This window comes from Ceratotherium simum, chromosome 4 (genome assembly GCF_057802395.1).
Source record: "Ceratotherium simum simum isolate JZ-2026a chromosome 4, ASM5780239v1, whole genome shotgun sequence".
NCBI classification, from domain to species: domain Eukaryota; kingdom Metazoa; phylum Chordata; class Mammalia; order Perissodactyla; family Rhinocerotidae; genus Ceratotherium; species Ceratotherium simum.
In genome coordinates, this window is record NC_141903.1 from 94,021,162 (window position 1) to 94,046,096 (window position 24,935).

General features: G+C 52.0%; 3 protein-coding genes across 3 annotated transcripts; 1 reads left to right on the plus strand and 2 right to left on the minus strand.

Annotated features, from left to right (window-relative positions):
• Positions 1 to 630: 630 nt before the first annotated feature.
• Positions 631 to 4,186, minus strand: RNF187 (ring finger protein 187). Its single transcript, XM_004420552.3, has 5 exons — positions 3,889 to 4,186; positions 3,136 to 3,797; positions 1,943 to 2,035; positions 1,511 to 1,732; positions 631 to 910 (listed from the first exon to the last, which is right to left on the minus strand). Exons 1-5 carry the CDS (start codon positions 4,184 to 4,186, stop codon positions 908 to 910), a joined length of 1,278 nt encoding a protein of 425 aa, XP_004420609.3. The 3' UTR covers positions 631 to 907.
• Positions 4,187 to 19,973: 15,787 nt separating this feature from the next.
• LOC101400403 (H2B.U histone 2) lies at positions 19,974 to 21,981 on the plus strand. Its single transcript, XM_004420489.3, has one exon. The coding sequence runs from the start codon at positions 20,012 to 20,014 to the stop codon at positions 20,390 to 20,392; it is 381 nt and encodes a 126-aa protein (XP_004420546.1). The 5' UTR covers positions 19,974 to 20,011; the 3' UTR covers positions 20,393 to 21,981.
• Positions 21,982 to 24,258: 2,277 nt separating this feature from the next.
• On the minus strand, positions 24,259 to 24,765 carry LOC101400659 (histone H2B type 3-B). The gene has a single exon (XM_004420490.3). The coding sequence runs from the start codon at positions 24,742 to 24,744 to the stop codon at positions 24,364 to 24,366; it is 381 nt and encodes a 126-aa protein (XP_004420547.1). The 5' UTR covers positions 24,745 to 24,765; the 3' UTR covers positions 24,259 to 24,363.
• Positions 24,766 to 24,935: the final 170 nt, after the last annotated feature.

Here is a 24,935-nt window from a genome sequence, read left to right on the forward strand (position 1 = left end):
TGTCACTTGGACTAATCTGCACGACGATGCTACCACTAACTGTCATGGGTTTTGCTAAGTTTGTGTAGTGGTGGAAATAGGAAGGGAAGCCAGAGGCACAGCGACACGGACCGCCACAGTGAGGCCTGGGGGTGATCCCCCGCCCCAGGAAAGATGCTCTCAAGGGGTGGATGGACGGTGATGCTAAGAAACTGCTGGTATCTAAGGAATGGATGGAAGACATGAGAGCACAGACGAGCAGACACAGTTGGGGGCAGAGGGGGACAGAGCCACAAGGATACGGTGCGGGGGGATACACAGACCCCAGGAGGACCCCGAGGAGGCGTTTCTCCAGCTGTAAGTGTAGGTTTGTGTGGGACATATGTTGTCAGGGGACCTCGAGCAGGAGTGACAGGTCTGACCCGTCCGGGCACCCTGGGCCTTCTTTTCCTTTGACGTTCACCTCAAATTTAACCCTAACAGGCGTGCCTGATGCATGGGCTGGGGTCTGCAGGCCTGGGTGTGCAGGTCCAGCAGAATGGCCCTGTTGTGGGCAGCATTTAAGCCGAGTGGCTGCCGGGTCCGGACAACCCAGGCCACCCGGCAACCACCACCGACAGCCACAGAGACCCCAGGCAGATGCAACGTGACTCGGCAGCAGCGACAAGAGCTTTATGAAGAGAGGGACACACTCAGGTTAACCTCCCCACACGGGGCTCTAAGGTGAAATGTCACGGCCTGGAAACACGAACACCCAGAGAAAAGGGACACTCTGCAGAGGGCCACTAGGAACAACCCCAGCTGGGGATCCACACTGAGGTGAAGACCCTCAGGGGTGAAGCGTGCAGGGCACCGTGGGTCCAGAAGGCGGATGAAGGAGCTGCTGTGGGCTGGGGTGGTGTCCTTCCTCTGCCTGCACCCGGGCAGATCACTGCATGGGGAGAGAGAAAGAGAGAGAAAGGAGGAGAAAAAGAGAGAAAGAGAGAGAAAGAGGCGGCTGCTGTTCTGGAACCCAGGTGATGGACACCCCGCCAGCCCCCGGCGTCTCCCCAACACTCGGAGCTAGTTAACCAGCTTTGCCAGAAGCGAAATGACACCTCTCCTCCCTGAGTACGGAAGGACAGCGACTGCCAGCTCTGGGGTCAAAGCTGCGGTGCAAAGAGCCCAGAGGTTCAAGGTTTCAGCCTCGGGGCAGAGTGTAAAAGAACATTCAGGTTGAGGGTGTGACAGCCACCACCCCTCTGGGGGTGCCCACTGCTGCTGGACCCCACGGCCAGCTCCTGCCTGCGGAGGCCCAGGGTGGGGCAGGGGCCTTCAATATTGGGGCACAAGACCTCCCTCTCAGAAAACGTACCCTCCCCTACGTGGAGGCCAGAAAGTCTCCTGGATCACTCATTCCTGAAATTTAGCCCCAAATGGAAGCCAGGCAGTGGTTTTAAGCCTTCTCTCGGGGTATGCTTCCCCCTGCCGATTCTGGAATCTGTGCCCCGTCCGCCTTCCCCAGGCCGCCGAGATGCGACTGGTCGCCCACCTGGAGCAGCATGCTGAGGCCCAGGTCGTGGTGCCTCCTCTCCAGCTCCGAGACGGCCTGCAGCAGGGACCTGAACCTCTCCGCTGGGTCCGCGTCCTCATCCTCGGGGGACCCCTCCTCTTTCTCCACCTCCTGTAAGAAGCGCTCTTCCTCCTCAGCAAAGAAGGCCCGCAGCTTCTTGTAGTCCGTCAGAGCCTTCTTCCTGCGATCCATCACGTGACCCTGCAGGGCGGGTAGGCAGTAGGGAGGGACACCTGTGTCCTCAGGCTACACCCTGGGACCTCCACCCCACCGCTAACCACCTGGGAGAGGAGAGAAGGGTTTGCTGCAAAGCACTCAGCTGTGAACCAAGACCCTGCCAGATAGGATCAGGGTGCACAGCCACGTCCCCTCAACACACGGACCCCAGGCCACAACCCCACCCCCACTTGCCTTCCACACGGCAGCAGCAGACTCGGCCTGACCATGCAGGTCCCTCGCATCATTCAGATCTTTCCTCATGATCTCCACAGACCCTTTATTCTCCTGGAGAGAGACGCTGGTTACCAAGTGGGCAGCCCCATCTGAACATCCAGGCCCCTTTAGCTCAGTCTGCTAACAGGTCTGACTGGCCAGAAATCAGGCCCCAGCATGTGGTCTTCGCCTGCTGATGCTGTGAAAACAGGCTGCAAGCACCAGACTGGGTCTTAGTAACCCCACTAAGCTCTCTCTAGAATGACGTCTGATAAAACAACCTGTACTAAGACTCTAACCAAGTAATGACACAAGACACTCCCCTGGGATACTCAATGTTACTGGCACCAGTCAAGAGATGGAGGGTGGCCCTTTTGGGGTGAGCATGGCCACACCAAGAGCCTTTCAGGCCGCTGTGCACTGACCGCGGGTGGGGGGGGGGTGGCGGCATTCCTCAGCAGGAGAGCTCAGCTGCTGTGGCCGGCCACCTGCTCCAGCCCCAGGGAGGCCCTGGCCACCACCCCCAGTGCTCATGACAGGGACTGCAGGACCCACCCCAATACAGGAACCCTCAACCGTGCTGCTCTTCTTTTCCCTATGGGGGGCACGGACCACACGCACTGTTTCGGGACCAGGGGCTATCGCTGTGCTACCACACGCACACACACATACACACAGGCACGGCCCCAGGTCCCCAGGCCCCAGCTGTGACCTCTCTAACCATGGTTAGGTTTTGACCCAGGGTTTGGTAGTCGATGCGATCGCCGAGATCACAACGAAGAAGATTCCAGAATGGAGTGGGTGGGGGAAGGCCGAGAGCGGGTGAGAAGGCGGACGGGGTTGTGGGGGCGCGCGCTTTGGCAAAGAGAGGGGCTGAAGGCTGCAGGCTTGGTCCCCAGGACTGAACCTCAGAGGAGCGGGGCGGCTGCAGGATGACGTCACACCTGGGGGCGCGGCACTGAGGGGCGGGGAGCGCGGTATGGGGGCGGAGTCCCCAGCAGAAAGCCGTCTGCGGGTGGGGGAAGGGGCAGGACGGTCCCAAGCGAGGAATTCGGGGATGGGGCACGGGGGAGGGAGGAACAGGGCACCGTCCAGGGATGGGAGAAGGGGGCACAGGGCGCCGTCCGGGGCAGGGACCCGGGATGGGGATGGGGATGGGGAGGGCAGCGCACCTTGCCGCGCAGCGCCTTCCTCCAGCGCGGCTCCCACTCGGGCGGCTCGGGCCCCGCGGCCATGCGGCAGGCGGCGCACAGCGGGCCCCCGTCGGCGCGGCACAGCAGCTGCAGCGCCGCCTCGGAGGCCGGGCCGTCGCGCGCGGGCGCCGCGGCCGCCTCCTCGAGCGCCAGCAGGCGGCGGCTGAGCGGCGGGCGGCCGGGCTCCACGGCGCGCTGCCAGCAGTCGTCGGCGCACTCGGGGCACGGGAAGGGCCCGTCCTCCTCGGCCCAGAAGCGCACCACGCACGCCCGGCAGAAGCGGTGGCCGCAGTCGGCTCGCACCGGCTCCCGGGGCGCGTGCTGGCACAGGGCGCAGGCGGCCTCGGCGGGGCCCGCGGGGAGCGCCAGGGCGGCGGCGGCGGGGCCCTCGGGGAGGGCGCGGCGCGGGCGGCGGAGAGCCGGGGACGGGGCTGCGCGGTCCGGGGTGGAGAGCGCGGACGGGAGCAGGGACGGAACAAGGATGGCGACGGGGACGCGGGCGCCCCACGCAGGGTCCTGGCAGCGGTGTACTCGAACCAAGGTCCTGGGAGCGGTGCGCTTCGCTCTCCCGCCCGCCGGCCAGCCCGCGTCCTCCCACCCTGAAATCTTACAGGGCTTGGCACTTCCCCCATAAATGACTCCTGGGCGAGTGGGAAACAAGTTTATTATTTGGAGAGTCCACTTTAAAAGTCTTTTTCGTAAGCTGCTAGGACCTGAGCAGCTAACGCTCACTCCGCGGCGCCACGCCCACGCGGGGTGGGGGCGGGACTGAAGAGGCTTCGTGGGCCTTCTGCGCGTGCGCCTCCCGGCGGGCAGCCGTTCTGCGCGCGCCGCCGCGCGTGGACCTGCCCCGCGCCTGGCTCGCGTGCCCTCGCCCTACCTGGCTCTCCTGCGTGGCGTGGACCGCCCGGCGCAGCCTCGGTGCCCGCCTCGAGTCCGCGGCCCCCAGGCTGCCCCTGGCGCGGGCATCCGGAGGCGGGGAAGCTCTGCTTGCGTCATTGTAGAGGTGTGCGAGGAGACCCAGAGCCATGGCCCCAGGACCTTTGTTAGCTTTTCTCCGGGAAGAAAAAGTTTGGGGGAGGAGCAATCTTTTTTTATTTTGAAAACAATCACGCAGTTCAAAAAAAGATCACTGTAATTTAGCACTACGTAATTTTTAAATTTTAAAAAAATGTGTTATTCTATACAAGTGCAAAATATTCCGAGGTATTGCTTCTCGGTTTTGTGAGGTTTTTTTTAAATCTGGCATGGGGTCCGGCCTCGTGGCATAGTGGGTAAGGTCGCGCACTCTGCTGTGGTGGCCGGGGGTTCTGGGGTTCAGATCCTGGGCGCGGACCTATGCACCGCTTATCAAGCCTTGCTGTGGCGGCGTCCCACATACAAAATAGAGGAAGATTGGAACAGACCTTAGCTCAGGGACAATCTCCCCCCTCCCCCCAAAAAAAATCTGGTATAGACTTGAAAATTCGCTAAATGGGCAGTCAAAAGTGTGACTGTGGAGTGGTGGTCAGAAGGAGAAAAGCGCTTGGATCTGATTTGTTGGGGAAACTAGGAATGTAGGATAGAGAAAAGAAAAAAAATCAATTTAGTAAACTCCATTATAATCCTGTGAGTGGGAAATCGTTAAAGGCAAACAGCCAGACTAGGAAAATTTCAGCCACAAACACACAAAAGGTTCATCAAATTTGGTACAGAAAAGTACAATGGAAAAATATACCCCCATGTGATTTGTCAGTCCACAGAAAAAACACAAATGCTGAATAGACGTGAGAAAAAATATACACTGACCAGTAGTTAAAAAATAGGAACATAAAATGAGACTTTTCCCCCCCTAAGTTAGCAGACCCCAGAAAACCTGATTTTGCAGGTATTGCTTCTGGGAGACAATGAAGCATTATGTATTAAGGACCTGCAGATTTTTCACTACCTTTGGAATTCCTTTTCTCAAAACATGTTCTATAAAAATAACCCAAAATGGGGTCAGCCCCATGGCTTAGCGGTTAAGTGCTCGCGCTCCGCTGCTGGCGGCCTGGGTTCGGATCCCGGGCGCACGCTGACGCGCCGCTTCTCCAGCCATGCTGAGGCCACGTGCCACATACAGCAACTAGAAGGATGTGCAGCTATGACATACAACTATCTACTGGGGCTTTGGGGGAAAAAAAGGAGGAGGATTGGCAATAGATGTTAGCTCAGAGCCGGTCTTCCTCAGCAAAAGAGGAGGATTAGCATGGATGTTAGCTCAGGGCTGATCTTCCATACAAAAAAAAAAAAAAAGAAATACAAAATAATAATAATAATAACCCCAAATGGAAATAAAGCCTTTTGTCGTTTGGTTTGGTTTGCAGAAATGTTTGTCGTATCACGATTTGGAAAAAAACAAAAATCTTAAAGTTCCAATATCTGGACTGGCTCAGCAAATTGTAGTAGCCACCAATTTGAAAATGTGTGCATGAAAGACTTGTGGAAATGAGGAATACTAAACATTGTTTCGTAGCCATATTCGATCTCCCAATTCTAATGTGGGGTTTGTTCCCCACACAAAGCAATTCTGTACAACACCAGCTGGGTGTCCTACAATTTAACTCAATACTAACTCTATCAACCTGGAGATGGCATCAGATCCCACCAGTTAAGAGCTTAGTCCTGCAAGACTCTCCACTTCAGACGCCAATCGCAAGTCCAGGTGTCACCTGTGCTTCTGAGGGAATGGCCATAGATTGGAGGTTCCAATCACAGCCTCACACCGGCCCTCTTCCTTATGACCAGCAGAATCCAAGTTGCACTGCATCTCCACTTCCCAAGACAGGGTTGCAAGGAGGCACCTGCACTTCTCCCTCCAGCCTCCTCTCCGTTCCTTGCCCTCCTCTGCACCCTCCAGGTGAAAGATCTAGCAGGTGCTGTTAGACTACGAGGTTTGGGTGGAGAGGTGCTCTCCCTCATCTGCCTCTTGAACCATCCAGAAAACTGAAGACTCCCGCTTTCAAGTCAGAGGCAGAATCGGAGTGGGTGATGGTCTGGATTATTGCTCAGAATTATGCTCACAGACGCCAGCGGCAGGACGCCGCTTGCCGGTGCCTGGGTGTCTGGGTGCTCTTGAATTCCCATCACTCTGACATCAAGGACTAAGGAAGAAAATGCCTTGCCACGAGAGGGCAGAACTCCCAATTTTGCTGGATTCTGAACCATCTTTCTTTCTCTCAAAATCTTATTTTAAATGGATTAATATAAAATGTTGGAGGATTAAATTGACAGCTATGAAAAATTTGAATATTCTCTATAAGAATATGATAAAGGTTCTTTTTTTTTTTTTTTTAAGGCAACCAAAAAGTAGACCACCAGAATAGAAGTAAAGGATTCTGAAGGGTGCCGGAATCCATCACGCCAAAATGTGCTTCTTCAGCATAGAGATTTGGAGCTGGAGGCAAATGAGAATCAGCAGATACAGAAAGATGCCTTCCTGGGGCTCCCCTTATCTGACCAAAAGCAGAAACCTCTGAGAAAAGAGAACTGCTGTAAATGCCCTCTCTGGGGAAGTTTTATGGCCACGGAGGAGGAAGTCAGTGCCAAAATGGACCTGCACTACTAACGTTTTTTTCCATTAACTTCTCCCAAATATTTACCTTCCCACAGTTTGCCACCCTAGGAAGCCTCAAACCCTTTTCCTTTGTCCTGTCACTTCTCTGTACATTTATTCTTTGTTAAGATGCTCTAGAAGCCCAAGTTCTAACCACCCCTTTGAGTTACTCATCACTGAGGTTTCTCCCCACTGATGCGCACTGCACACACTAATAAACTGTTTTTCTCTTGTTAATTCATTTTTTTAAATAATTTTATTTATTTATTTTTTCCCCCAAAGCCCCAGTAGATAGTTGTATGTCATAGTTGCACATCCTTCCAGTCACTGTATGTGGGACGCGGCCTCAGCATGGCCGGAGAAGCTGCGCGTTGGTGCGCGCCCGGGATCCGAACCTGGGGCCGCCAGCAGCAGAGCGCACGCACTCAACCACTAAGCCACCTGGCCGGCCCTGATTCATTTTTTTGTCAGTCTAATTTACAGCGCCCCAGCCAATGAACCTAAAACGGATAGAGGAAAACGTTTTTTCTTCCCCTAGAGCTTTTGTGTGTGTGTGTGTGTGTGTGTGTGTGTGTGTGTGTGTGTGTGTGTGTGAGGAAGAGTCACCCTGAGCTAACATCTGTTGCCAATCCTCTTCTATTTTGTATGTGGGACACTGTCACAGCATGGCTGATGAGTGGTGTAGGTCCACACCCGGGATCTGAACCTGTGAACCCCAGGCCGCCAAAGTGGAGCGCGCCCCTACCCTAGAGCTTTAATTAGAGGACTTTGTAATTCCACATTTACCTTGTGTATTTGATGTGTGTTTCACTGCGTTTTGGGTTACCCTATTTTAAGTTCTGTTCTCACAAACTGGGCTGTACAGAAAGGGTTGGTAAAGACCCTCAGCTATGTGTGTAGGGGAAATGATTGAAGATAAGAGGGTGTTTAGGTTAAGGAGATCTGATTCCCTGGAAATTTCATGTCTGGCACATGGAAAAGGAATCGAAAGTAATTAATTGTCATTGCTCTTAAAAGACAGAGACGAGACTAAGACACACAACTTCCTAGGAGGCAAATTTCTAGTCGTTGTGGTTGCGATATTGTGAATTACAATAAGAAATATGTATTTAGTCTTCTTTCCCTTCCTGGCACAGAGCTCCTAAAACCCTTGGAATTTCCTGTGATGAGAGCGATAAAGGTGTCTTGATGTCCACAACAAGCCCCTGTCAACCACAGCTGAGTTTCTGTTAATGAGGTGACGTTGGCAAGCCCCTAAGGTTGGGGGCTGGTCACCTGGGGAACCAACCATGTGATTAGAGGGCTGGACTGTTCAGTCCCGCCCTACGACCTCCCTGGGGGGAAGAGGGCTGGAGGTTGAGTTGATTGCCAATGGCTAATGATTTAATCAGTCACGCCTGTGTAATGAAGCCTCTAAAAACCCAAAAGGACAGGGTTCGGAGAGCTTCCAGATTGGTGAACACGTGGAGGTGCTTGGAGGAGGGTGGTGTGCTCGGAGAGGGCGTGGAAGCTCTGCGCCCCTTCTCTCATACCCTGCCCTCTACGTCTCATCCATCTGGCTGTTCCTGAGTTACATCCTTTCATAATAAACTGGTGATCTAGCAAACAAGATGTTTCTGAGTTCTGTGTGCTGCTCCAGCAAATTAATCGTACCCACGGAGGAGGTCGTGGGAACTTCCCGATCTACAGCCAGTTGGTCAGAAGCATAGGTGACACCTGGCATCTGAAGGGGGGCGGGGAAGGGGGGCAGTCTTGTAGGACTGAGACCTTAACCTGCAAGGTCTGACGCTGTCTCAGGTTGGTAGTGTCAGAATTGAGTTGAATTGTAGGACCCCCAGCTGGATTCCAGAATTGTTTGGTGCTGTGGAGATACACATCCCACTCCACATTGGAATTGGAGTCAGAATCCTTTTATGAATAAGAGCCCCTCTCTTCCGAATGCCTCAACCAAAGTCCACAGTGGGTGTCATGCTGGTCACCGACGTCATTGCCATGATCAGAGAAAGGGCCTGAATACCAAGTGGTCAGACCTCTCTTTGGGGGCTGGGAACAGCACCAGCCAGAGACAGGGAGTGAATTCTGCACAAGGCTGGACTGCACAGAGCCGTGTATGGGCCAGGGGCCGAGGGAAGAAAAAGAGGAGATGATCAAGAGGACACTAGAAGGCCTATGGAGTCACCTGCTGGGCTAGGGAGCCGGACGGGCATGGAGACGACCTCTCAGGAGACAGCTCAGGTGAGCCGCCACCACTATCCACACCCTAACAGCCCAGGAGCCAGGGCCAGAGTGCAAATCACTGCCAGGATGGGCCTGGAGAGTGTGCTTGCTGCAATCCTCACCCTCCCGAGGGATGTGACAACTTTTGTAAAATTAATGATTAAACTTACAGATGGCGAATGTTAAGTTTCCTTTAACATTCCAGTATTATAGCAAACTTTGGACAATGTTTTAGGTTTTCAACTTAAAAATCACCTCAAAACTGATTATTCAATTTTACATTTTAATTGCAATTACAATGCTAATCTTTTAGATATTTTAGGTGTCAAAAATTTAAATCCTAAAAACTCAAACATACCGATGGTATTTCTAAACTTAAACCAATAGTAGTAATAATAATTCTAGGGCTTTGAGTCACTATATATAATTCTAAAACTATTCCATCATCCCAACCCAAGCAAATTGGAGTTTGTTTCCCAGGGCCCTGAAGGAAGGAATGATAGCATCTCTGCTCAGATCACAGAACAGGGCTCTCAGCTGTAACCTGGATGTTGATTAGAATATGGACTTGAACTCAAAGTGCTTGCTTCAGACCCCACACATCCTTCAGACTCTAGATCCACCTCTCACATTTCTTCTGTCCAAATCTTGCAATATCCCGACTCAGTCAGCTCGGGCTGCGTAACAACCACCACAGCCTGGGGCTCAAACCACAGACGTTCATCGTCTCCCAGTCTGGAGGCTGGAAGTCAGAGGTCCAGGTGTGGGCAGGGCTGGTTCCTCCTGAGGCCTCTCTCCTTGGTGTGTAGACGGCCATCTTCTCCCTGTGTCCTCACGTGGCCGTCCCTCTATCCTCATCTCTTCTCACACAGACACAGTCACGTGGGATCAGGGCCCTCCCCAGTGACTCATTTCACCTTCATCACCTCCTAAAGGCCCTCTATCCAAGTCCAACCCCATTCTGGGGTCCTGCAGTCCCTGTTGGGGCTCCAACAAGTGAGTTTTGGGAGGGCCACAATCAGCCTCGACACCCCCTACCCCTCAAAGGGAGAACAGCAGCACGCGTCCTTCCTGGGCCCAGTGTGGGACACTGGGCTCCTGCACACTCCCAGGATCACACACTGAACCATGTCGACCACAGCCATCTCCTGGCGATGGGACCCCTGAGGGAGATGCGAGTTACAGCTCAGCTCTAGAAAAGGGGCCTCTTCCTAGGGTAGGATGTCAGCAGTGTGTCCTGAGCACAGCCCTCTGATTCTGATCGTTGAGGCTCCTGAAGAATCAGGCTCCTTGGCTGCATGCTGCAGACCACCTAGTCTCTCCTCAGCTGCCCGGGGTCCCGGCAGGCTTGCTGGGTAACCTGGCATTGTAATGGACTTCCTGGCTCACTTTCCCAGAGCACAGGACCGTCGGGACAGACGTGAAGAACAGGAGAGGGAGGACCCGCAGAAGTGAGGAGGGGAGGAGGGCACACCTGGAAGGAGGAGCAGGCAGGTGCACTGACCACACCTTCTGTTTTCTGCATCCTGATGCTCTGACACCTGGGGCTGACCCTGCAGGGACTGCTCCTCCAGGGCGAGTCAATTCCTACAGGGAGGAAACAATTCACCCAGAGCATGCCTTTCACGTGCAAGCCCGCCAATCCAGAGCCCACACCCACTCGCCTCCTCTGGCACTCAGGGCCACCGTCCTCCTGCACTCATCGCCCCAGGCAGGTTCCAGACAGCTGTAGACAGCCCTTACAGCCCAGAGCCCACTGAAATCCCTCACACTTGCCAATCCTGAGCCTGTTTGCCCTGCCTTAATTTCACCTTTCCACAGAAACCACAACGAAGGTCTTGCCCACAGTTTCTCTTCGCTCCTCTGCCTCCTGGCAGACCTGGTGCTCCCCCATGCGGCCCTGCATGGTGTGGCGTGCCCCCTCCTTTGGGATCTGCAAGTACAACAGCTATCTTTTCAATGGCAGTCGTGTCCTGACCTCCATTGGCCTCACCATACTTGAATAATATTAATAACAAAATCTGTATATTTTAAAACAGCGAGACAAGGCCCAGAGCCAGAAGGGGCGGGCGGCATGACTGGGCTGCAAGCTTGAGATTTAGGCTGATTGTCCAGTCGCCGCGTGCAGAGCAAGGGCTTACATGGGAGGGGGACGTGACCAGGTTCTCGAACGTCCCAATGCCGAGACGAAGAAATGTGGACTGGTTGTAGGGAGGCCAAGAGTGAAGATGGAGGTTCTCCGGGCTGCTGGAGGACTCATCCCGAATCCCTGCCCCATGGGAGCTAGCCAGAATCCGGTGACACAGAACTAGGGGGAGCGATGTGGTCACGGCGGGGAACTGGGGCTGCAGCAGAGGTGCCGTCACCTAGGTTGTCTGTGTGGAGTGCCATCCCCCACAGAGGTGTGGGGTGGACGTGAGCTCACGTTTGGGCCTTTGTGACTGTTTTTTAAATCCCCTTCAGACACAGCCTGGTGCCTTCATTCAGCCCATCCTGGTAAGAGCAGGTTATCTGCCGCTTTTCCAGGAGGAGCAGCACTCAGCCCCTTTCTGTATTCTGAGGAAGTTGCAAAAAGCATTAAAACTGCTTATTTCTAAAGGCAAAACCAAATATTGGTTGTGGAAAAACAAAGCCGTGGAATAAAAGTGAAGATCAACCTACATAGGCAAGTTTGAGTCAAACAGGGTGTGCACAGGCCCCGGGAGCTACACAGCCTGGGACAAGAACTAGAGCTTCCTGGGACATCTGAAGGGAAGCCCTAAGAACAGCCAGATGAATCTCTGCATACCCGAAGCACATTTTTGTGAAGCGATTACCAAAAAAAAAAAAAAAAAAAAAAAACCACCTGTATAATAGGGAGAAATTCGCGGCAAGTTGTTACTGAGGTGGGGGTGGAGATGTGGAGTTAGGAGCAGGGGAACAGGCAGATAGCCGCATATGCCATTTGGGAAACCCGGGCAGATGTGGGCACCCCGGCAGCCAAAGGCACCACCCAGCACAACCACTGGCCGCGGCACCCCCAGCCCTCCTGGAAAATCATTTCCTGAGCCCATTCCTGCTTTGGAGAAATTACAGGTTGTTACTTCTCCAGAGACAGAATTTGTGCTTAGATTTTAGAATTTATTTGGTGTTCCAGCACAGAACTCAGGAAGGGTGCTGGGCACAGAATCTGAGCTGCAGATAATACAGAATACGAGGCTGGGGTCTCCGGACACGACTCGAGAGAGCCTTTTAAGGAGACCTGGTAGCGAGCCCATTTCCCCTCCAGGCCTATCGCTGATTTACGGATCTAGAATTCCAAACGCGAACCCATCATCCCCACCCCGTCCCGCACTCTCTCCCTCCTAACCTTGTCGGGAAAAGCTCCATCTCTCTCAAAATTCTGGGCCTGCCAAGACGACGAAAGAGCCAAAGGCACTCGGGAAAAAAACCCGAAGTTAGTTGACACCGCGGGTGGATCTGGGAAGAGCCGGTCCAGCCATCTTTGGCCCAATCGCCGCTGATGCGGTGCTCGCGCAGGGGGTTCCTGGGCGTGACAGGGACGCGCCAGGGGTTGGGGGTGGGGGTGGGGGTGGGGGAGATGGACGGCTCAGAGGCCAGGGACTGACTGCAGAGCCCCTCCAGGCTGGCCTCTTGCTGGGGATTCTGCGCGCGTAGGGCGCCCAGGGCGCAGAGAGGGCGGGGCTCGGAGCTGTAGGGATGCAGGCGCACAGGGGCGCGGGGACGCAGGATTGTGGGGATCATAAACAGAGGAGAACAAGAGCGAAGGGGTGCTGCGGTGCCTGGACGAGTAGGGGTGGCGGGGAGCGCAGGGCCCCACTCTTTCACACAGTGCAGGGACCTCCCGCGCCGGGTCAGAATGAGCAGCAACCTCTGGTATTTATCCGAAAGGACTCATCTTGATTGGTTCAAACTCGATCCAAACCGCCCCTCATGACAAACCAATTGGCTGAGGCGCCTTCTCGAGCTTTCCAAAGCTTCCCGTTATTCCACCGCCTCTGCGGCGTCCCTCAGTTTGGTTTCTGAGTTTGGAATCTGTTGTGTTTTATGCACATTTGTGCCTTAAGGTTTCCTCCCCTGTCTTTGATATCCTCGTGATTTCCTGACACGAATGTGACGCAGGAATGCGGCTGCTTTGAGGGGAGAGGGGTGCGGGGGGACCTTGGATAAAGCCACAGGCGGGCCTGGCTTGTCCCCCGGGTATGGCGCGAGTGAGGCCGGCTGCCCGCCCATCCCCCAGTTCCCTTGCCCCCATCCCCACAGCTCTCCTTCCCCAGGTCCAGACTACCACTCCTGAAAATGTAAAAATATAAAATACATACAGAAAAATTCTTGTCATAGAATTTCCTTGTCTTAAGATCCATGTGTTTTCTATTTTCTATATCTCCTCCAATACTGCTGGAAGCTACTAGATTTACTCTCAACATCCCTTAAAATACTTTAATTACTATACTTAGGAAGTAAGAAATAAACGGTATACACATGGGGAGGGGAGGTCACTCCGGTTGAAGAACCTGTAACCAGATCCGCCCATAGCACAGGAACGGCTCCGCGCTGGCGGCGGGGAGCGGCCTCGGGAGCCTTCTGCGCCCCACGCACCCCAGCCCGGGGGGCGCGCGCACAGTCCGTCCGGGTGCTCAAGAGCCGAGGGCTGAGCGCGTCCTGCCTCTGTGCGCCGTGTATGCGTGGGCGCCGAGAGGGGAATGCGTTCACCGAGGCCGCAGGCTGTGCGTCCATCGCCGTGCGCGCTGCTGTTCCTCAGGTCCGGTTTCGCCGCCCTGTCTCACCGCCCCAGCTGCGGTCGCCTGTCCTTCCCTCACACTTGCCGCTGGGATTTCATCGCAGACCTTGTCTTTTCTAGTTGCTGAAATAAAATGGAAATGGGCACAGGAGCCTCTTCGTCCAAAACAGCATTTGGGAAAGACTGCCCCGGGTAGCGACCCGGTCACCTTGGGCAGGATGGAGGCCAGCACCTGCCTATCTCGGGTCCTGCGCGCCTGGGTCCAGGGGCCCCGGGTGCCGGCACAGCGGAGGGCAGGGCATTGGAGAGAAGGGGTCCCCAGCCCCCGCCACGCGGGGCATGGCGGGTGGTGGCGAGAGGACGGCCTTTGTCCGCAGGCAGCGCGCTGGAAGCTGTGCTGGAGGACAAAGGCTGCCCGAGCCGCGTTTCTCTTCTTCGCAGTCCTGCAAGCTTTTCGCTAGGTTTGCCTTTTCTTGACAAAGCTCCACAGCACGCCCTGTAATTTCACCCGCCCACCTGCCTCTGGCTCAACCCCAAGGATTAAAACTCATCGTCGGGAAGCCTTTGGGGTGTCCTTTCCGAATCTGCAGGGCGCTGCCTCCAGGGAAATCCCTCCCTCCCTCCTAGCAGGGTCTGGGTGTGGCAAGTGTTATGTTAGCTACTCCACGTGGAGAGAATCGGCTTCCACCGAGGAAGGAAAACCCCAACATCTGTGTTTGCCATTGCAATGTTTCATTTGTATGAAATGCTTGTATGTAAGAATTTAAAGAGACCTGGTTTCTTGGCTGAATGAGCAGAGCTCACTGCACATCCTAAAGGAAAAAGATGGCGTCACGGTGCTGCAGAGAAATCCAGGATGATAACCTGTGCTCATTTCATGCAGGCAACTGTTCATTCAACTATTACTGGAATCGCTACCAGCACTAGGCACTGCTCTCTACAACCATTAAGAAAAAAATAGTGTTTGATTTTATCATCTAAACCCTTTTTAAAATTACTCTTCCAGGCTGTTACTCCCGGCACAGCAGTCTGTCGCTGGAGGCTGAGCTGCCGGCCACTGTGTCTTCTCTGTTCTTTCTTTTTCTGTTCTTTCTTTGAGTTTCTCTCCCCCACTCTCCTCCTTCCTGTCTCCCTCCCCCCTTCCTTTCTTCCTTTCTTTCCCACAAGGAAAACTTCAGCTCACCTTATGGTGTGCGATCTGTCAATGCATCATGTTGGTCTTGATCCCAAGACAGCTGTCTCAGGCAGCTGGGCCACTACGACAAGTAACACAGTTATTCCTCACAGTTCTGGAGGCTGGAAGTCCCAGGTCAGGGAGCCAGCACAGTCGGGTTCTGGAGAGAGCTCTCTTCAGGACTCAGGCTGCCGCCTTCTCACTGTGTCCTCAGGTGGAACAGAGACAAAGAGAGAAGCGAGCTTTCCCCTGCCTCTTCTGATGAGGACACTAACCCCACCATTGCCCCCCCTCATGACCTCATCTAACCCAATTGCCTCCCAAAGGCCCCACCTCCAAATACCATCACCTTGGGGATTAGGGTTTTCAATATATGAATTTGGGCTGGGGGACACAAACATTCAGTCCATTAATTCTGGTCCTGATTTCCTGGCACTGGCGGGCCTCTATGTGGGATGCAGAGCAATTTCCAAATCTTAGCACCTTAGAACTTACCCAAAGCCCTTCCTAGAAACGTTCACCTCCTATCCCACTCCAAGTTTTCTTCCAAGCCTTCCCATGCCACAAGGAAGCCAAGAAACCTCACCAGGACCTGGTGGGAGGACCAGCTTCTCCAGAGGCTGGCAGCACCAGGGCAGGGTGAGGGGACTGTGTGTGCACAAACAGCTAGGATCCCCTGCCCCTGCACGGGGCCTGCAGGGTGAGGGGCAGCCAGGGCCAGCACCATGGGCCTGTGACCTGGGTAGACACTGGGGCTGCCCTGAGAAGTACCCCGTGCTTAGTTCAGTGCTCTGCTGCGGCCCTCTTGGAATTCTTACTAGTTTTTGGACAAGGCGCTCACATTTTCATTTTGTTCTGGGCCCTGCAAATCATGTCACCAATCAAGTGACATATCCATACCACGTCCTACCCAAACCTCGAGCTCCTCAGTCACAGATTCCTCTGCCAGATGTCTGGGATGAATGCCTTTGCTGTTGAAGGGGTTCAGGACATGCTACCCCAAAATATGGCCCATTGGTGTATTGATTATTTGGGGCTGAAGTCACTTGACAAACAGCAAATGCCTGGAGAGGGTTTCTCTGAATTCCCCTGTCTGCCAAAAGTCAGGTCCTCCAGAGGAACTCAGCCGCCATGGATCTCTCCCAGAGTCTCATCAATCTGGAGGCCTGACATCACTGGAGGGAGACCAGAGGGCCACACCCAGGCAGACTCTGTCATGGGTGTTGATGGTGTTCAGGGCAGGCCACCCCAAGATGCACCACTCTGGTATGCAGATTATTTTGAGCTGAAGACAATAAAGGCTCAGAAGACTCAGGAAGAACATTTGACCTTCCCCTCCCAAATTGCCTAAAGAATTTAACATAGAAGGCCTGTCCAGGAAGGTGCCAATACCAGATGATAGCTGTAGTATAACGTAAAATTGGTGTGATAACAAAGGCACCAATGAGCCCATCTTATCAAAATTCTGTCTCTTGGGCCACAGTCTCTCTAGGTGGCCCTGTAAAGAGTTGTCTGACAAACATTTGCGTTTCCACCTGCATGTGAATTGTCTTCTTCCCCTCTGAAATCCCAAACCACTACCCCAACACCCTTCTTATCTTGAGCTGAAAAATACTTAAGGGAGCAACTTAGAATGATGAGTTGCTCAGTTTTTTTTTTCTGAGTTTCTCCCACATATACATGTTATTAAACTTTGATTTTCTCATGCTAACCTGCCTTTTTAATTATTTGGCCAGCCATAAGAACGTTAAGGGAAGGAAGAGAGGGGATTCTCCCTCTTCCCCGACAGTGGCATGCCTCCCAGCTGGTCTCCTAAGGGCCTGCTCATCTTTCCTGATCATTTACTCTCCCCTGAGAGGCCAACGTCCCCCTCCGCTTCCTCTATGAAGACAGTATCTAAGCTCTCAAATCCCATCACCTTTTGGGGTCACTTCCCCCTGTGATGTCCCCAGGCACACAACACTAAAACGTGAATAAACTTGTATTCTTTTTCTCCTGTTACTATGCCTGTTGCCAGTTTATTTCAGAGACCCAGCTATTGAACCCAGGAAGGTAGAGGAAAATTCTTTCCTCCCTGACATTACAAACGTGTTAACAGCCTCAATATCTACTGCCATTGAGCCTCAAGTGAGACAGAAAGGCTCACCTGGAACGGGGAATTCTGAGAATAGAAGGCAGCTTGCAGTCTGAGAAGGCTGTGCCAACTAGATCTACAGGCAAAAGGAAAGAGACTTTTGCTTTGAGCAAAATCAAGATCTGTGCAAGATCAAGCTTCAGCCCTCTCCCAACAGTGCTGGTGGAGTGAGACCAATCATTTTATGCCTTGGTCATTAAGTCTCTGGTATAAAAAAAAACAACGATGGTTACGAAAACAGTTTGAATAAATGATCCAGAAGCAAGCTTTTGTCTATTTTCTCAAGATGCCTTGTATTCAAAGACTTTTTTTAAAAAAACTGAACCGGCGATTGTGGAATTGAGCACAATTTCATCTCCAGTACTTCCATCTTTCTACTTCGGTAGAAATTTTAAGATTTCTGACTTTTTCTTCCCTCAGAAACCTAAACACAGAGCAACGCATTTTTACTTTGTTAATATTTTTCTCCTACACACCACATCATAAGCATTAGTTGTCTTCAAAATGAAATTCGATATCCCAAAAGTTAAAAAATCTAGGTCGTGGTTAGTGCGGAGCGTGGCGCCAACCAGGCACACTTCCAGGGCCGGCTCCTCATGTCACCAGCTGCTGCGCTTGGGACACGTGTGCCTCTGCCCTTTGCTACTCATCTGTGAGATGGAGTTAATAACAGGGCATACCTGCAAGGGCTGTTATGAGCACTAACTTGAATAAGTATGTAAGTGGTCACCTAGTTCCGAATGAGCGCTATAGAAATGTTTGTTAGATCAACTACATATTTTTAAAGTAAACAGATAAAATGGTTAATGCTGAGCCTGTCCAAAGCAGCTCAGGGGACCTACAATCGCAAGACGCCCGATGGACTTCACAGGATAGACTCGCACGCAGAGGGTGCTGCCTTGGCACACAGGCTTATTCATTCAGCACCGATTTGGCCTCTGCTATGTGCCAAGCTCTGTACTCACCATGGAGATTCTGAAGTGAAAGACACATTCCTTGCCGTGGAGATTACAGCTTTGTCCATGTTCTGGTGGGAGAGAGAGAGGCTCAAGCTCCGTGATTATGTGCTGGGGCTGCGCAGGTCACAGAGGGAGCTCAGCTAGGCAGCCCCGGCGGTTGCTAGGTCAGTTCTGAGAAAGAGAGGACGAAGCCTGGCCAACAGGACTTAAGCACTAAATAAGTGCCCACACCCTGCCAGCTGCTTCCCGCTCACTGACTCACGGCACCCCGTCAGGTAGGCACTGATCCTTATTTTACAGAAATGGAGGGGCAGAGAAGGGAGGGGGCCAAGCCCAGGCTATCTGAAGGGTTGTGGTCCCGGGGCATCTCTCCTCCCCTACCTTCCTCATCCCTAAACCTTCCAGGGCAAAAAGTATCCCATTTCCACTTCTTCAAACTTGTGCTGGTGTTGGTATCTTGAAAGCACCTGGCTAACTGCTCTGAGCACAGTGAGCCGTTTTGTCTGGTGGGGGCCCTGTTGTTTCTTGGCCTGTTTGGATAATGCTCTGGCTGGTTCAAGCCGCCAGGTAAATGACCTCCAGACCAGAGCTTTGTAAACTTGACATGCCTATCAATCTTGTAAAAACACAGATTCTGACTCAGTATGTTTGGGGTAGGGCCCAAGATGGGGGTAGGGCCCAAGGCATTTCTAATGAGCTCCCCAGGCAAAGCTGAAATAAGCAAGAAATGTGAATTCATAACACCTTATGTTTCTGTTTCAGGAGTTAATATAATAAGGGAACTTAACCCTGTGTGTATAGGAATTAGGTTACTAGGCAAGGTACCTTGGGAACTGGTGACTTTTGTTAACAACAAGACAACAGGCCCCAAATGGACTCGCTTATGCTAAGCCCCACATCACCAAACTAAGACTTATTAATTACAGTTTTGGCTTTCCAAGAATTGGAATCTTAACCAATCAGGAATGGCCTGATCAGCACTAGCTAGGTAATCTGCCTGATAGACCTCTGCCATCCCCTAAAGAAAAGTAACCTTGCAATACCAACCCACTTTTTTGCCTGGTATAACTTCCTTGTTCCTGCTTCCTTCTGCCTATAACACTCTCATTTTGTACAGCTCCTCGGAGCTTCTTTCTATCTATTAGATTGGATGCTGGCCGATTCGAAACGAGTTTTGCTCAAATAAGGTCTTAAAATGTTTAAGATGCCTCAGTTTCTCTTTTAACAGTTCCATAAGCCTGTGTACCGATGGGTACTTAGGGAAAAATAATAGTATCGAACCCTGGGAGACAGGTGGAGACTACCTGAGATCATCCATGTTAAGCACTTAGCATGACTGTCACCTCAGAGGGCTCTGTCCTGCAGGTATGAACAACGATACGAAGGATTAGTGTTTCCTTTGAAACCCCTTCAATTCCTCCCTCCAGTTAAGTCTGCCCTGTTGCTACATTTCCAATAAAAATATCTTAATATATTTTCAGTACAATTTTCTGTCTTTCCTACAGAGCCGTTTGCATTTACTCTAGAATCTGAAAGAAATTTTTCTCCTTTGCCTTTGGGTCAAAAAATGTTGGAAAATAAATGGTTAAGGCAGTTAGAAGCTGCCATTCCCATCCCCCTCTGCTGAATAAGCATTAGCTTCCCCTCCCTAGCTCTTGGCCTCAGAAAGAAATGCCCCCTATATTTGCCTTGGAGCCAGCAAAGACCGAGACGCGGGCTTAAAACGGGTTTTCGCTTCCTTCTTTTTTTGCCCCGTCCAGACCGTGAATAAACAAAGACCGCTCTTCCGTTACAACAAAGGGTTTGAACAGACGCTCAACTTGACCCCGCGAGCGCGGCAGACGCGCCTTTGGATTGGTTGGACTATCGTCCAATAGGAAAAAAGAGCCGGCATCTGCTATTTACATAAACTCTTCGCGGCCGATCATCCAATCGGATTCTAGAGATTTGGAGCATTCATTTGAATATGAAGGTGATAAATAGCGGCGGGGGCGGAACGCTCCGCTCGTGCCGCTCTCGCCGCCGGCTGGCCGCCTCCCTCTGTCGACCCGTCACCATGCCGGAGCCCTCCCGTTCGGCGCCGGCCCCCAAGAAGGGCTCTAAGAAGGCCGTCACCAAAGCGCAGAAGAAGGACGGCAAGAAGCGTAAGCGCGGCCGCAAGGAGAGCTACTCCATCTACGTGTACAAGGTGTTGAAGCAGGTCCACCCCGACACCGGCATCTCGTCCAAGGCTATGGGTATCATGAACTCGTTCGTCACCGACATCTTCGAGCGCATCGCCAGCGAGGCCTCCCGCCTGGCGCACTACAACAAGCGCTCGACCATCACGTCCCGCGAGGTGCAGACGGCCGTGCGCCTGCTGCTGCCTGGCGAGCTGGCCAAGCACGCCGTGTCCGAGGGCACCAAGGCCGTCACCAAATACACCAGCTCCAAGTGAGGCGCGGCGCGCCGCCCTGGAACCCAAAGGCTCTTTTCAGAGCCGCCTCCATGTTCAAAAAGGGGCGTGCCACTTGGCCTGGTTGTGCCGAGCTATTCGGTCGGTGTTGTGGAGGAGATTGGAGTGCGCGATGAGGGCTCAAATTAGGAGATAAAGCTAAGCTCCTTTATTTAATGGCCTATTCCTCCCACAAAACCTGAGGGGTTAGCCTCGGCCTCACCAGGAGCCAGAGAGGGCGTGGCCCTGGCGCTCGCGGGCGTGGCCCGCATGGGGGCCCTCCTGTCTGCGCGGGGCGAGCGCCGTGCGGTGGAGGGCTCGCGTCATCTCCGGGAAGGCCTCGGGCCAACCTGCCCCTTTTTCGTGTCTCCCTGGGGTCGGAACGGGTGTGCTGGACGTGACGCCTGTGAGGCCATGGGTGTTACCGCACAGCCCTGGCGGAGGCGCTTGGGCCGTCCTTCTCGCCTTTGCCAGGGCGAGGCACCAGGAGCTTCTTGCCAAAAGCGTTTCAGCAGCGTTGAGTTTAAGTAGCTCCTTGTGGGCAGTATGCGTTCCCGTTAGAAAAATCAAAACGGCGACTGCGCAGACACTGGTGTTCTCTCTCATGCTGAGCTAAAATCTTTGGAGATTGATTTTTTTCTTTTATCCGGAATCTATGTACCTGTTAATGTAAGCCCAGTAAAGGATGAAAGAGCCATTTTAATAAAACAAACGTAGCACCTTTTTAAAACATTCAGTAAATCATATACGAAGTATGTATAATGTTTCCTGGATGAGATTTCAGAACAGCTAAGGCATGCATGCAGTCCCGACTGGGGCCCAGGCTGTTCTTGCTTTAAAACGTATCCCACGGTCCTGGTGACTCCCAAACCACGAACGCCGCGGAGAGCAACCCAGTCTCCAAGAGCCAGAACGCCTCCCGGGACTGGGATTCGAGGTTGGGTTCACACAAGTGGACAATGGCCGTCTCACTCCTGCTCCCTCGGGGACACACACCGTCTGCAGTGAACACCACGCATTCCTCAACATTTAACCTCTTCCTGTTTAATGTAGTAAATTCATCATCTAGCGTTCGTCGTTTCTTCTCAAAAGGACAGTTTTCCCCCTTCCATAATCTTTGGTTTACTCCATAATAATTGGCAAATTTGACTTGCAATTTCCAGCTGAAATGGAGTGAAGGGAAGTCTCTCAAATGCATTTCGGGTTGTATACCTGCAAAATCCCTCCAGTTCCTTCCAGATCTTTAAGCATTTACCTTAGTTACTTCAGACTCAATGTTTCCATTGTGCTGGGTCCTAGTTCTCTTGGCCTCTTCTCAAATACGTGGTGAATTGCCTTCATTTAACCTTCAACTTAAGGTAACACAACACCTTTCTCCGTTGTAGTAATATTATAGACATGGGTTCTTTATACGTCTCAATTTTCTTGATTATAAAATCTCAATAGCAGGGTGCTGTGTCACCTCGCCTCTTCCTAGACAGATTCCGTCCTAGAAGAGGGCCAAAGCGGGCCCATTACGCAGGCAGCCTTGACTCCACTGTCCAGCAAATAGAGGCAGCCTTTTCTTTATTTCAAGCTGTCTGTGTGCCAGAGGAGTCAAAAGGACTGAGAAATTAATCGATGTTTTGCATTATCCACAACAAAATTTATTTATTGTATTTGGGAATTATTATAACATGCATTTTGCTTCTTGATTTCATTTTTGATACTAAGCTGTGTTGTTGCCTCCAGCTAGCACAATCTATCCCACTTACTCTGCTGGAGTCAAGTTTCCTTTTATTAAACTTACACTTTAAGCTCATTAAGGTAGAGAATCACGTGGAGCTGTGAGACAAATTTCATGTGATGAGTGCGCCTTAGGATACTGACTCCCCGTTTACTCTGTAGGAGCCTAGGCTTGGACCCAGCCAGCAGATCCCTGCCTCATAGCGCAGAGGACTGGATTCTCGAGTTTAGAAAATGAGTCGTATATCTCTTGAGAGGATTAAGGGTGTTGACTTTTGATGATTGATCAGTTTAATTTTTGGATTATAACTAGGAAGGCAAACAATGGAGTAAAACAGCTATGACAAAATTTCCATTTCTATGTATTCATTTTTGTAAATGTTTTAGAGTGTGTATTTATAAAAGAAAACAAAGGAAAAGAAATGATGCTGCATACTGCTGTCATTGTAACCAAACACCACTGTAAATGCACGTGGATACAGGAACTAATGGATGCAGGAAGGGACTCAGGAAGGGAGAGACCACCACCCATTTCATTAAAAGAGGTATATTTCATTAAAATTTTGCTTTTTCTTTGGTAATTACCTATCAAAACTTATGTTCTAAACAATTGTACTGTCCAGTTGAGTTTTTAAACACTGACTTTCGGTTACCTACAAGTATTTTTAAATTTCAATTTACATACTTTTTTGTAGAAAAAAGTGGTAGATAAAACGCTGTTAAACAAAAAGTGTATCTTACATTAGGATGAAATTCTGAGGCAGCAGTGGAATGGCAATATGAGTTCAGGGAGAAAAAATAATCAACTAAAATGTCTCACTGTTAACGAGGAATTTTATCCCGTGTTTTATAAATTATGGTTCCGAATTGACATTCCAATAGATACCTTTACAAGATTGATCTGACCGTTTTGTTTTTAAAACGTCTTATTTTGGGATTTGCATCCTTGCAACTATTTGAACTAACGATAAAAATATATTAGATGCCAATTTTAAAACGTGAGGTTTACAAAATTCTTTTCAAGTGGACGCACGCGGGAAAAGCAATGGGGGTTTCCAGCCGCTGTGCCGAGGACGCTGGGGGGCTGGTGACATTTCCTCCCCAGCCGCCCCCACCCAGCGTGGCACGCGACTAGCTTCCTTTGGACAGATGATTTGCAAAAACACGATTATCTTTTATTGCATGTCTGTTCCTTGCCTGAGACGATGACACGATCTTTCAATACAACTAATTCTCAAAAAGGCTCAAGAAAGTGAGGAATCTCTTTTTTACAAATTAGAAAAGCCAAGCCAAGAAAAAGGCAGGCGATGTCCTTTCCCGAGTGAAGACTCTTCATGGCAAAGAGCTTTCCCTGAGCCAAGACGACACTCCAAATAAATGCCATGAACTCAAAGGGAGGAATGTGCGTCACTGAAGCTTCATAAAAAAACTTACGCGTCTTAAGGGGGAAGAAGCTAATTTGTTCAGAAAAAGGGAATTCTTTTCTCTTAAATTGATACCCCCCCCCCAAGAGTTAAAGCTTCCTGCAGCAGGTTCGGCTTATTAGATCCGGCTCCCACGCACAGGGAGCTGCGTTTTCACCGCGCTTCGGTTTCAAACATCCTGCCATTGCAGAGTCCAGCCATGTAAACATCTTCCCAAAAATATTCATTGCTCGACAATGAAGATGTCTGGTCTCGGCAGGGATGCAGCACCAGGGGCCACCGCCATACCTGCGCGACGACACCCAGGGCCTCAGCAGGCGCATCGTCTCGTGTACCTGTGGGATCACCCACCAGGGACACGGGTGTGGGTGGATTGGCACCAGCTTTCTGGGGGAGATGAGCCGCGCCCCTTACCCACGCGGCGCACGCCACGCTCACACAGGCCGGGCCCTGGGTGGAGTCCCCGCGCGCAAACGCCGGGAATGCACACTCCAGCCGCCAAAAAACGTTTTGAGCTTAAGGTTCCTACTTCGCCTGGGGTTACGTTAACAGCCCTGGGCGGACGCGAAGGTGGATGCATGTTCTTGATCGCCTCCCTAGTTTCCGTCCCCGACTTTCGCAAGCAGTTAGCGTTCTCGCCTTTTTCTCACCTACGCCCGACCGCGCGCGCACACGGTTCAGGCGAGAACCCTCCCACTAATCCGAGAAGCACTAGCTTACTTGAAAAACGGGCTTACACAACCCTTCACCGTGTTCGAAGCCCTTTCTCGATCGTGTGGGTGGCTCTGAAAAGAGCCTTTGGGTTCCAGGGCGGCGCGCCGCGCCTCACTTGGAGCTGGTGTATTTGGTGACGGCCTTGGTACCCTCGGACACGGCGTGCTTGGCCAGCTCGCCGGGCAGCAGCAGGCGCACGGCCGTCTGCACCTCGCGGGACGTGATGGTCGAGCGCTTGTTGTAGTGCGCCAGGCGGGAGGCCTCGCTGGCGATGCGCTCGAAGATGTCGTTGACGAACGAGTTCATGATGCCCATGGCCTTAGACGAGATGCCGGTGTCCGGATGCACCTGCTTCAACACCTTATACACGTAGATGGAGTAACTCTCTTTGCGACTGCGCTTACGCTTCTTGCCGTCCTTCTTCTGCGCTTTGGTGACGGCCTTTTTGGAGCCTTTCTTGGGCGCGGGAGCCGATTTCGACGGATCAGGCATGATGGTGAGTCTCTCCAAAGTAAAAGCCTGCGTTCCGAACAATTGTATTTGTACGTCCTGTATTCAAATGAAGGATCAGGAGCTTATAATTTCTCATAGGATCAAACGTAGCTTAACGTCATCACTGGAGAAGGCACATGCAAATTAGGGGATGCCGGCTTCCTTTTCTGATTGGTCACCGTCGTCATCCA

Coding starts and splice junctions, on each gene's coding strand:
- RNF187 (XM_004420552.3), bottom strand. CDS start 4,186: ATGGCTCTGGGTCTCCTCGCACACCTCTACAATGACGCAAGCAGAGCT. Junction 2,036..3,135: donor GGAAGGCGCTGCGCGGCAAG/GTGCGCTGCCCT, acceptor GTCTCTCTCCAG/GAGAATAAAGGGTCTGTGGA. Junction 1,733..1,942: donor CTGCTGCTGCCGTGTGGAAG/GCAAGTGGGGGT, acceptor CCCGCCCTGCAG/GGTCACGTGATGGATCGCAG.
- LOC101400403 (XM_004420489.3), top strand. CDS start 20,012: ATGCCGGAGCCCTCCCGTTCGGCGCCGGCCCCCAAGAAGGGCTCTAAG.
- LOC101400659 (XM_004420490.3), bottom strand. CDS start 24,744: ATGCCTGATCCGTCGAAATCGGCTCCCGCGCCCAAGAAAGGCTCCAAA.